The sequence below is a fragment of the Arachis ipaensis genome, chromosome B6 (assembly GCF_059453495.1).
Source record: "Arachis ipaensis isolate K30076 ecotype BB chromosome B6, ASM5945349v1, whole genome shotgun sequence".
Taxonomy (NCBI): Eukaryota; Viridiplantae; Streptophyta; class Magnoliopsida; order Fabales; family Fabaceae; genus Arachis; species Arachis ipaensis.
The window spans coordinates 7,186,084-7,199,584 of record NC_142441.1 but is presented as its reverse complement, the minus strand read 5'-3'; the positions used below and the strand labels follow the sequence as shown (position 1 = coordinate 7,199,584).

The following is a 13,501-nucleotide window of genomic DNA, read 5'->3' as shown; positions in this document are numbered from 1 at the left end:
TTAGTAAATGAATTAATTAATTAAATCATATACCCTAATAATGAATGCATTATCTGTAATTTCTGTGCAAGGTAAAGGAAGGTCCGGTCGCAAAATCCATTTTCGAGGAGGAACTGCATTTTTTTTATATATATATCCAAGGAAAATGTCGTGGGTTTCAAACAATTCAAGTCATGAAGTCGCAATGTTGTTTATATTAGAACCTAATTTTCAACCAAATAATATCGTTTGACACGATTAGAATAAAAAAAATATGAAAACTCAAGTAGGGTCGACTTCACGTGAAGTTATCTGAGAGTCCTTAGATGAAAATTTAGTCAAATCAGTTAAATTATCTAACGACTCTCAAATATTAACTTCATGTGAAGTCGACTGTAGCTGAGTTTCTACCTAAAAAAATATCTCGTTTTATGACCATCAACAGTAAAAGATATATATATTTCGTATAAAATGACCTTGTTTTTGTTAAAAAGTGGACGACGACGTCAATATAAAAGAATATCGTTTTATTTTTTTTAGCGTGATAAATAATTAATGTATCAAATTAGCACGATATTAACGAAAATAAAGTCACGAGACGAATTGTCATTGTAAATTTAGAAATTTAATTTAGGTTCATTAAAATTTTCGGGTCAATCCTCGAATTTTAGGGCCATAACTAATGTCCATTACCTTTGATCAATGAAATGGAATTCGATGATGCCTTTCGCATATGACGTTAGTATGTAGTTTGGTTACTGAATTATTCTCGCTTGTATTTTATCTTGCAATATACAGTCTATTATATAATATATAATTCATTGACCTTCGATCACATATAAACCGAAATAATTTATAAAAATATACCTGAACTAGATAATTACTTTCATACATTATATTGAATTCTCGCTCTTCAATGGGCGAAAGACAATTAATACGGAGTTCCAGCTACAGTTTTAGTTTTCTATCTCAACCCTTAAATTAAGCATTCATAAAGCACATTTTCCTAGCCAGCATGCAATCGTAACTTTCATGTTTTATTTGTCAAATTCTTAAGAACTATATATTTATATAAGAGGTTAATTTGCCAGTTATAATTTCTTACAGTCTCAGGAATTAAGATATTACACTACTATATGATTCATTTATTTAGAAGTTAACTATACAACTTAATTTTCGACTCTCTGAGAGGGGCAGGACATACTAAGTCCAAGTCAAATCAAACATAAATAAAAGCTTTATATGAAGGTTGACATGCCAATTACAATTAATTAATTAAGCTTATGGTGTAACGGAAATGCATATAATTAAAGCTGGCATATTATATTATGAATTTACACAAATTGAGTAGAATATTAGTAAAAAATAATTCCATTTTTTTTTATCAAAGATGGGGAAATTCGAACTCGCAACTTTTAAGTGAATATGAAAATACTATGCCATTTGAGTTATAACTCGTTGGCAAAAAAATAATTCCATTGCCAAACATGAAAAATAGTTTTTTTATACTTGATTTATCATCTTTTTATTTTCGGTTAAATTACATTTTTTGTTATATTTTTAATTTTTTAAAAAATATTTTTAACATTTAATTTTATTTAATTTTATCACTTACGTTTTTAATTTATTTAATTTTATTTTTAATATTTTTTATTTATATCAAAATTATTTCTAGACACTTTTAATTTTGTCCCTAATATATTAAATAGAATTAACATCAAAAAATAATTTTAACATAAATCACAAATATTAAAAATAAACTAAAAAGTCACAAATAATATGGTGAAAGAATATACTTTACTCTTTATTTTAATATATTTTCATTATTCAATGGTAGGTGATTAGGTACTTATTATCCTAAGGCAACTAGCCACAATACATGCATGCAACGATTTAAACTACATATTAAGATATAGTATATAGAATAATGCTTATCTGGTATTGCATTTCAAAGTTGACATGAGATGCCTATAAAAAGGAGCAACTACATTGTAGTTCAACATTCCATTCTTCAGTTACAAATAATATAGTACTATATTGCACATAGAAGCTAAGGTGAAATAATCAAGAGCATAATCATGAAGACAATAACATCTTTCCTCGTAGTTTGTGTGTTACTGTCTTGTTTCCTTGGGGCTTGCCACGGAGGCAACCTTAGGAAAAATTTCTATAGAAATTCCTGTCCTCAAGCTGAAGCTATTGTTAAGACCAAAATCCAACAACACGTTGCTGCAAGGCCTGAATTGCCAGCCAAATTGATTAGGATGCATTTTCATGACTGTTTCGTCAGGGTAATTAAACATCTTATTTCCATTATTTTGTACTAACATCGACCTTGAATTCTTAAAACATTTAATTTAGATGTACTGTTAGTATATCTGTCACATTTAAAATTACTGTTTCAGGGTTGTGATGGGTCGGTTTTGTTAGACTCAACTGCCACAAACAAAGCGGAGAAGGATGCTATTCCTAATTTATCATTGGCTGGCTATGATGTCATTGATGATATAAAAGCAGAAATTGAAGCAAAATGTTCCGGAGTTGTATCTTGTGCTGACATTCTGGCATTGGCAACTAGAGACGCTTTTTCTGTCCAAGTAAATTAAATCCAACTAATTCACATATATAGTCTTAATATGTAGTAATTACTAATTAATATATAAATATTCAATAAAATTTGCAGTTTAATAATGTGCCTCTGTGGGAAGTGCTTACTGGTAGAAGAGATGGGAGAGTGTCCATAGCAAGTGAAGCCTTGGCCAATCTCCCACCACCTTTCTTCAACTTCACCCAGCTCAAACAAAGCTTCGAAAGTAAAAAACTCACCGTGCATGACCTCGTTGTATTATCAGGTACAGTTTTGTTCCATAGTAATTAATATATGACATTTGGTATTATAATTGTATGAGAAATTATTGGAAGGCAACTATTTTTAATATTTTTTTGTCATTATTTGACCAATATAAATATTAAATTATTTTAACAAATAAATTTTACTAAAAAAATTTCAGAGAATCATCTATAATATAAGTCAACTAAACTAATTTTTTTTTATTTTGAATTTTAAAATTTAAAAATTAAAATAATAAAAAATTATTATTTTTTTATAGTAGACTTATTTTCAATTAGTTGACTAAAGTTGGTTTCACTTCTAATCAGTTTCTTAACATAATCTTTTACTAATTTATGTGTGTAAACGGTAAAATAGATAAGTACAAATTGTATTAATTTATGTATAGTCACTAAAAAAAAGTACTGATTTATGTATGTAAAATTTTAATAAATATAAATATAAATTATATATTTTTTGTATATAAAATCTCTCTAAATATAAGTATAACCAAAATATTTTTGGTTATATAACATTGTTCTATGTATATGTATACGGTATTATTGATCTATACCATAATATTTATAAATATAATTTATTTTCGTCAAATTTATTAGGATAAAAAACACAAATAAATCAATGGATGATAGTTATTACATGAATAAGTTAAATTGAAGATTGATTTACGAATGAGTCAAAGTATACTTATATGTAATTCGAAGAACTCCAATTGCATATAAATCGAACCTATTTGGTTCGAACTAGACACACATAATTCGAACCTAATTGGTTCGAATTACACACGAATTGGGCTATCACATAATTCGAACCTAATTGGTTCGAATTACTAAGGAATAAGTATGAATATGTTACGTGCATGGGATTGTAATTGAAATGAAACAAATTTAAAATGTTGTATAACTGAAAATTGGAATTAAATTAAAAATACACTTTATATATGCAACTTGAGGATTATTTAATTTTATTCTTAAATTTTATTTTATTTAACTTTATTTAATTTTAATTTTATTTTATTAGGATTTAATTTTCTTTAATTAAATTGAAATAAGGATAAAATTAACACAAAATAAAATGTTGAAAGTAAATCTAAACGAAATGAAATTTAACATTAAAAAATTAAGACAATTAAAGATATAAAGTATATTTTTCTCTTACAAAATTTGTAAACCAATTATTAAAAAAAAGTTAAAAAGGATTTGATTTTAGAAACATTTTTTAACAATGCAGAAAATTAAAACTAAATAGAGACTAATATATTTAAAAAAAAAGCCTAATTTTTTATTACAATAAGTGATAAGTAAAGTACAAGTTATATTAGAAATCAGAAGAGTACACTAACTATAATTTAGAGAAGTTTAGAATTGGTCTTAAAGATATTTTTTATAAACTTTATATAATAAATAATTTTTTCGTATATATTATACCATTTTAAATTTGTTCCATTTCAATGAATATATAATTTATTACAAACATTTTTTAATGTCAATAAAAAATTTGATTTTTATCTTTTACGTGTATATTTCTTTAGCTCATCGCTGTTTCTAGAGATTATATAGTTAAATATTGAAATTAAATTAAAAATACACTTTATATATGCAATTTGAAGATTATTTTAATTTTATTCTTAAATTTTATTTTATTTAACTTTATTTAATTTTAATTTTATTTTATTAGGATTTAATGTTCTTTAATTAAATTGAAGTAAGGATAAAATTAACACAAAATAAAATGTAAAAATAAATTGAAACGAAATAAAATTTAAGATTAAAAAACTAAAACAATTAAAGATATAAAGTATATTTTTTTCTTAAAAAATTTGTAATCAAATTATTTAAAAAAAATAAAAAGAATTTGATTTTAAAAGTATTTTTTAACGAGGCATACAATTAAACCCAAGCAGATACTAATATATTAAAAAAAACTTTTTTTTTACAATAAATAATAAGTAAAATATAACTAATCTTAGAAATTAAAAGAGTACATTAATTATAATTTAAAAAAGTTTAGAATTAATTTTAAAGATATTTTTTATAAACTTTATATAATAAATAATTTTTCTGTATATGTTACAACATTTTAAATTTGTTTCTTTTCAATTACAATCCCATGCACGTAACATGTTCACACTTATTCCTTAGTAATTTGAATCAATTAGGTTCGAATTATGTGATAGCCCAATTCGTATGTAATTCGAACCAATTAGGTATATGTAATTGGAGTTCGAACCAAATAGGTTCGATTTATATGCAATTGGAGTTCGAACCAAATAGGTTCGAATTACATATAAAATATGCTTTGACTCATTCGTGAATCAATCTTCAATTTGGTTTATTCATGTAATAACTATCCTCCATTGGTTTATTTGTGTTTTTTACCCAATTTATTATTAAGATTGATTCTCGATAGAAAATAGTATCCAAATTTGTTCCAAGGCTAACTGCATTGGCTATATGTATATATGTAGGTGCACACACAATTGGAGTAGGGCATTGCAATCTCTTCAGCAATAGGCTTTTCAATTTCACTGGAAAAGGTGATCAAGATCCTTCACTAAACCCCACATATGCTGACTTCTTGAAGACAAAATGCCAGGCACTAAGTGACACAACCACAACGGTGGAGTTGGATCCTAATGGCTCTACCAAATTTGACAATGACTATTATAACATCCTTGTACAGAACAAGGGTCTGTTCCAATCAGATGCTGCGCTTCTAACAACAAAGACATCAAGGAACATTGTCAATGAATTGCGTAACCAAAACAAGTTCTACACGGAGTTTGGACAATCAATGCAGAGAATGGGAGCCATTGAAGTCCTCACTGGCTCTGCTGGGGAAATTAGGCATAAGTGTTCTGTTGTCAACTCCAATTAATTAATCATTTAAAAAAAAAAAAAAAACTAAATTTGTTTCTTTGGTTTTGATTTCATTTCATTATTTGATTAATGTTGCCGGTGTTGTGAAATTGTTCTCTTGGAATTTGGCATCCTTTTTTGCTTTCTTTTGAAATGTGCATGGTTTCTGGAGTTTGATAATGTAACATGTAATGTGTGTAACTGTGAATGTTTACACAAAAAGAAAAAAATTCCATTATTTTTCAATTCTAAGTTGCTTCTCTTTATAGTTTATATATCCAATCATATCCATGTGTCTCATTGTCGAAGTTATTACTATTTCTTTAAATTTGTCTTCATTTTTTTTTCCTAAGAATTTTATAAACCAAATCGTCCCTCCAGTTCAACTTAGTTTTAAAATTATTCGAAGGACAATTATACCCTCATCCCACCTATCACAATTTCCTCATCTCCTCTCTTGTTCTGCTTCTTCTTCATCTTCATCCCTGCTCAGTGATTTCCATGAACTTGTTTCTCTCAAAGAAGGATTTCACTTCCCAAACCCAGCTCTCAACAAATTCCAACCTCAACCTCAACATCTCTAGCAACCAGTTCAGTGGCCACCTCCATTGAAAGTTTGGAACTACTCTCCAACAATGGAAGTTTCAAAACAGAACCCGCAAAAACAAGGAAATAGCGAACAACAATGGAAGTTTTAAATCAACAAGCAGAAATGAAGCAAAAATGAACAACAAAATTTGCATTTCAAAACTGAACAACGAAATTTGCATTTCAAAGAATAATAAAATTAACAAATTAACAAGCAGAAATGAAGAAAATTTGCAGTTCACAGCATCAACAAGAAGTAGAAATCAGTACCAAAGAATCAATAAATTTGCATTTCAAATATCAAAGAATCAACAAAATTAAAAATAAAATAGAATTGGAACCCTAATTCAGAAGTGAGGAGAAGCAGAGACGAGTGGCGAGTGGCGAGTGGCGAGTGGCGAGTGGCGAGTGGCGAGTGACGAGTGACGAAGAGCAGAGGCAAAACTGCAAAACGACAGTGGCAAGTGGCGACGAGCAGAGGCGAGTGGCGTGGAGCAGCGGCGAGGACGCGGGGAGCAGCGACGAGGAGAGCGGCGAGTGGGGAGGAACAGCGGCGGGCGGTGAGAGGCGACGAGCGGCGATCGGGAGAGAGCCATCGCCGAGCTTCCCTTCCCCTTTTTTCTTCCCTTCCCTTTCCCCTTCTTCTTCTCCCCCCTCCCCCTCCTTCTTCTTTCCTTCCCCGTTCTTTCTCCCTCTCGTCCGTTTGCTTTCTTCTTTTTTTTTTTTATAATTTTTTTAGTTGGAAATAATTTAATAATAAAATTTAAAATTTTAATAAAAAATTTTATTTTAAAATTAAGCTAAACTTTAAGAATAATTTTGTATTTAAAAAAAAAATTAGAAAACAGAAAAAAATTTTAACTTGTATTTTATAAACCAAAATTATATTTAATTCTATTTTTAGCAAAAAATATTTTTTAACATATTTAATTTTAAATTAAATTCAAGTTAATTTTTTTTTTATTTATGCGGATACTAACAATAATACATAATAAAAAATTCACAAAATAATTGGATTATTAAAGAAAAAATCATAATATACAATAAATTAATGTCTTAATTTTTATGAGAAAATATGTGTACATATTTTTTTTATCTTTAATATTGATCGTTGCACATTTATAGGTTGTATCTTTATTTTTATATCAAATAAAATTTAAATATTATTTGTATAAAATTTTTTATTCAACTACAAAAAAAATAGAAAAATACAATTAACAACAAAAAGATATCAATTGATTAAACAATACCTAATAACCTCGATTTATCGAAGATTTCTCTATACACAACATTAATCGTGCAATTCTCAGAGATCCTCTCATGATTCTCAATTAAAACATTTATCTATTGCTTACTCTTAATTCTTAAAAGTATCACATATAACTGCCCTACATAAAAACTAATTTCGATAAGTATAGACCATGATTTTTCATGTTTATCCTTAAATCTTGTTAATTGACATTATTACTTTATTAGAATGATGTCATTATTTGGAACTATATTAATTTTTGGGATTAATGCAATTTCTCCTGTTTTAGTCCCTATTAGTATTTTACATTTAACTAAATAATTTTCAAATCTTTTAACTTGTAATCGTATACTATTGCATAGGCCATTTGACTGGTCTATGTTCTTAAGTAGCATCACCGGAATACCAATAAAAATTATAAAATAACATATTATTTAAAATTTATAGTTATGTATATATGACTAAAAATACTATAAAAAAGAAATAAATACTTAGACTACCTACAGTCAAATTTCTTAAACTTTTCAAACTGCAATATAATAATATCCTGTCTATTTTAGCGATTTTGCATGTACTCAATAAACTATTATGAAATTATCTCACCATGTGCATCTCAATTTAGGTCCACCAATATGTCACATGAAGACAAAATAATTAAAAACATAATAACTTCTTGAAATTTAAAAAACAAAATTAATAAAATTATCGCAATTTTTTTTAATTTATGTCATCTCATCAAGTCCTAGCACAATAAAAGAAACATAACTTATAAACTTATTAGAAACCTCTAATTTTTTTTTTCTAGTTTGAAGACTTATTAATCTAAAATTTTAAAAATACAAAGTGTTATTAACTTTAAAAATTATCAAAATAAATTGATATAAACAATTTTAATATAAATTATACAACTTTTTACTTATCAAGTGCAAGTCTTCTCTTTTTTTTTTTGGAGTATTTTTTCGTACGGTTCAAAGCAAAATAAATTTAACAGAATCGAGAAGTCGCCAACAAAATACAAAATGGTATTCTTTCTAAAATAAATTCTATATTCATGTCTAATTGGTTTGAATCTAATATTATTTTGACCAATAATAAAATTGGTCATAACAGAAACACTTCCTTCATATGTCATTTTTTTCAAATAAGAATATTTTTTGTCTTTTTATTATACATTGTATACGAAAATCCTTGTAAAGTAATATGACAATATAAAAATTTAAAATAATAAAAAATAGCAAATTAATTTAAAAATAATATACAATTCTATATTATCTCTTTATCAAAAAGAACCATTTCAATTGTAATTTTTTGTGTAGTTTCAAATTGTTTTTTTTTTTTTTTGGTGACTTAAAAGAAAATAAACAAAAACTAAGAAAGAAAAAAAAACAAGAAACTGCTTAAGAAATGCAGTCCCGCTGAATACTACTCTCAAACTCCTTCCAAGGCAATGGAAGCTCCACTTGGGGAGAAATAGTCCTCATTGCAGTCTTTGCCATGATGTCTGCTACTGTATTTGTATCTCTCAAGATCAACCGAAGATCAGCATGCCATTTCCAAGACATGATATCTCGGATTTTTAACACCAAAGGATCAGTAAACCCAGAGCAATCTTGTAAATTATTGACAATAGTAAAAGCCTCCACACAGTCTGTCTCACATATAATGTCTCTTTGTCCTGAGTCCCATGCTAAAAGAAAGCCTCTCCAAATAGCAAACAACTCTCCTTGCAAAATGCTACGACTCTCAATTGTTCCCAGACAGCCTCGTTGCCACCTTCCCTTCCAATCTCTGCTAACACAAGCAAAACCAACTCGAGCACCACTGCCAGGATAGCTAGCATCACAATTAATCTTAAAGGTACCCACTGAGGTGGGAATCCAAGAGCCACTAATGGTTGAGGGGATAGATAGTCGTTGCAACTCAAAAATATTTCGGAGCTCCTTTTCTAAGGACAAAGCCATACCAATCACCTTGTCTGTGGTCCAATGCTCGTGAGGATGAAAGATCTCGTTGTTTCTCGAACACCAAATCCACCAGAGACCAGAAAAGAATCTAAAGGGGCGTTGTTTGCTATTATGTAAGAACCAACTCATCAAATCCACTGGTTGATCGGAGATCCCTAAAGCTTGCCAAACAAGTTGGGCTTTTGGACAATCCCGAATACAATGTAAAACCGACTCCTGACTTGAGAAACATCGTGGACAGCTATCCGTGTGCGAAATGCCCCTTCTAAAACGAAATGCAGCAGTAGGAAGAGCCTCCCGAAGACATAGCCAGGCCAAAAATTTGTGCTTTTCCGGAACATGTTGACGCCAAAGCCAAAGCCAATTACCCCTATCCTCCCAACTAAACATCTTCTTACTGAGCCATAAATAACCACTATGAGCATCATAAACCTTTGAGGCCGCACCAGTCCAACACCAACCGACCTCTGAACCAGCTTGAACATCTGGGTTGTAAGAATTAATGTTGCTCTGCAGAGACTGATTCAGAGGAGAATAGATATTCTCAAGGTTCCACTGTCCAGATGACCAAAGGTCCAAGATCCTGAGATCCGAATCAGAAATGTGAACATAATCCATCTCCTGACACAGTCGCCCCTCTCTTCTCCATTTAGAAAACCAAAAGTTCTGTTCCAAATCCCCAATGCACCAACTAAAACCTTCCTTTAGGATATCCCAAGCTCGACATATACTCTTCCAAACATAAGATCCCCTTCCTCGAGACCGACTAAAACAATCATACTTAGAAGAATGGTATTTCTCCGTCAACAGTTGAACCCATAGCTTGTTGGGATGGTGAAAAAGTTGCCAAACTAGTTTTCCAAGAAGAGCAATATTGGCACAAAAAGGATCTCTAATTCCCAGACCTCCAAACTTCTTAGGAGTGACCAACACTTTCCAGTTAACTAGATTCAGGCCTCTACCATCAGCTTGACCCTTCCATAGAAAGTTTCGCATCATGAATTCTATCTTATTAGTTACCCCTTTAGGGAAGAGAGATACTTGCATGCGATAAGTAGGAATCGCAGTCACTACCGAGTTGAGCAAACAGAGTCTGCCTGCCTTATTAAGCAATCTTCCTTTCCAGCTGGCTAGCCTTCCCCGAATCTTGTCCAAAACATCGTTGAAAGTTGCGCGTGTCACCCGAGAGTGATTAAGGTTCACCCCTAAATACTTGCCCAAGTTCTGAACGAATCTGATGGAGGAGACTCCAGTGAAAATCTCTTTTCTTGTCGCTGAAACATTCCTGGAGCATAGCGCTTTAGATTTTTCCACATTAACCTTCATCCCAGAGGCTCTGCAGAAATTTTCCAAAGCTACCATTACAGTTTGAACTTGCTGTTTTTCAGCTTTACAGAAAAGAAGCAAATCATCGGCAAACATCAAATGAGAAATTCTTGGACCCCCTCTAGAAACCGCAATTGGCTTCCACAAGCCCTTATCAACTTGCTGATTAATAGAACAGGACAATCTCTCCATACACAACACAAACAGATACGGTGATATAGGATCTCCTTGCCTAAGACCCCTGCTCGGAGTAAAGCTATTTAATCTATCCCCATTCCAGAGGATAGACAGTGAGGAAGCAGTGACACAACGCATAATCAGATTGACTGTCGGAGGAGGAAAGCCAAAACTCTCCAGGGTTTGTTTCAGAAATCCCCAATCCACTCTATCGTACGCTTTCTCCAAATCAATCTTAAAGGCTAGGGTGCCTTTCTTTGACTTTGTCTTCTTCATGAAATGGAGAACCTCTTGTGCTACAATGATGTTGTCAGGGGTTCCTCTCCCCGGGATAAACCCTCCTTGAAGGGGCCCAATAATCTCTTTGAGATGGGGACGAAGTCTATTGACCAGGACCTTCGTTATAACTTTGTAAACCACATTACAGAGACTAATTGGTCGGAAATCCTTCATGGAAACCGGGTTTTCTACCTTCGGAATAAGAACCACAAGAGTTTCCATCATCCTTGGATCCATATCCAAACCAGAGAACGCATGACGAACCATAGTCCAAACATCAAAACCAACAATCTTCCAGTATTCTTTAAAGAAGAAAGCCTGAAACCCATCAGGGCCCGGCGCCTTAAAAGAATGCATACTGAAAACAGCCGACTTAACTTCTTCCAGAGTAACTGGCGCTGTGAGGCTACAACAGGCTTCATCATTCAGGGAAGGCAGTGGCACATCACCAAGACAACCTAAGTCTACATCCTCCGACTGGCAGAATAGGCGTTTATAGAAGGATTCAGCTTCCCTTCTAAGGACATCCGGGTCCGTTTCCCACACCCCATCTTGAAGAAAGAGACCATGAATCTTATTATGCTTTCTCCGCACAAGAGTCTGGACATGAAAGAACTTGGTATTTCTATCCCCAAATTTTACCCACTGCTCTCTGGATTTTTGAAACCATAGAAGTTCCTCCTGCACAAGCGTGTTATTAAATTCCTCAATCAGCTGTTTTTCTTTTTGCCGCATAGACAAATCTTCCATTACTTCAAGTCGCTTCTGAAGGAAATTAATCTGTCTCTCCAATTTGCATTTCCTAACAAAAATATTGCCGAACACTTTAGAATTAAACTCCAAAGAGTTCTTCTGCACTTCTGAAAGCTTGCCGTGCATCTCTCTGTAGCCAGCCTGCCATGACTGGTTCACAATATTTCTGTACCCCGGATGAGTTGCCCAAGCTGCAATAAACCGAAAAGGTCTATTCTTTTTCGGTTGGGGACGTCCTGTACAGCGTACTAGGATAGGACAATGATCAGATTGAAGCCTATTTAAAATTTCTGCGTAAGCCTCTGGAAAGAGAGATAGCCAGCCACTATTGATACAAACCCGGTCAAGTTTTTTCGCCACCTCAACACCATTTTTAACCCTTCTGTACCAAGAAAATTGTCTTCCAATAGTCTTCAAGTCAAACAGATTACTATCCCCTAGAGAGGCAGCAAGCCGATCTGCATGATGACTCGAGAAGAGGCAACCCTTAGATTCATGAGAGAATAGTACTTCATTAAAATCACCAAGAACAATCCATGGCCCGCAGAAAGACGAAGACTGAGTAACAAGATAATCCCATAGCAAAACTCTGGTATTAAATTGAGGACTACCATAGATACCACTGCACCTCCAAATCACATTATTTACCTGAACCTCAACTGTAACACACTGATCGAAAGCATCAACCCATTTGCAGTGAACACCCTGTATTACAGAAAGGAACCAAATACCCCCCTTGTGTCCTGACGCCTCCACTATACCAATAGGGTGATAACAAAGTCTTTCCCAGAACATTTTCAAGTGTTGAAAAGGACAGTGAGTTTCAACCACAATAAAAATTACAGGTTTAAATTTCCTAACCAGCTCTTTACAATTCACCCGGGCTAACTTATTAGAAGCACCCCTAATATTCCAAGCTATTATATTTAAACTATCCATAATATAAAATATAAAAATATAAAACAAGGAAATCAAAGTGCTTCACCAACCTCAAACCGAGGCTTGCCCAGCGGAAGTGACTCCCGTGACCTTCAGGTTTGCCGGATCTCCCTGGAATATCTCCTTAATCCCGCCTACCGACGCAGTAACAGCCGGCAATGCGCCTTCCTTCTCCAATGGAACCGCCACGGTAACACCCTCCTTCACGGTTGCAGGAAGACATGACGATGCTTCCACCACCGTGCCTCCATTCTTCTCAACTGGCGAGCTCTGTAGGGACCCCGGCCTTGGTCGTTTCCGGAGAGAGGACCCGCAAGGCACTGGGGTGTGTCGGGTTGAGGAGATCGACGTCTCACCAACACGGGAAGCGCTGTGTCCGACCTTGACTCGTGACCCGACCCTAGCACGATAGGAGCTTGATCCATTCGTGTGAGAGAAGTGAATGGTGGGCCTGATTACTCTACCCGAATCGATTCTGGATTGAATGCCTCTTTGGACCTTGTTAGATTGCTTCTGACCCAGCTTGGTTTTACCTTTCCTC

The 13,501-nt window shown here is 32.7% G+C and overlaps 1 protein-coding gene across 1 annotated transcript; it reads left to right on the top strand.

The window, feature by feature from the left end:
- The first annotated feature begins 2,042 nt into the window (after nt 1-2,042).
- Nucleotides 2,043-5,791, top strand: LOC107646332 (peroxidase 3). The gene is made up of 4 exons (XM_088491498.1): nt 2,043-2,270; nt 2,385-2,576; nt 2,663-2,831; nt 5,295-5,791. The coding sequence occupies exons 1-4, from the start codon at nt 2,058-2,060 to the stop codon at nt 5,702-5,704; spliced, it is 984 nt and encodes a 327-aa protein (XP_088347624.1). The 5' UTR covers nt 2,043-2,057; the 3' UTR covers nt 5,705-5,791.
- The last annotated feature ends 7,710 nt before the right edge of the window (nt 5,792-13,501 follow it).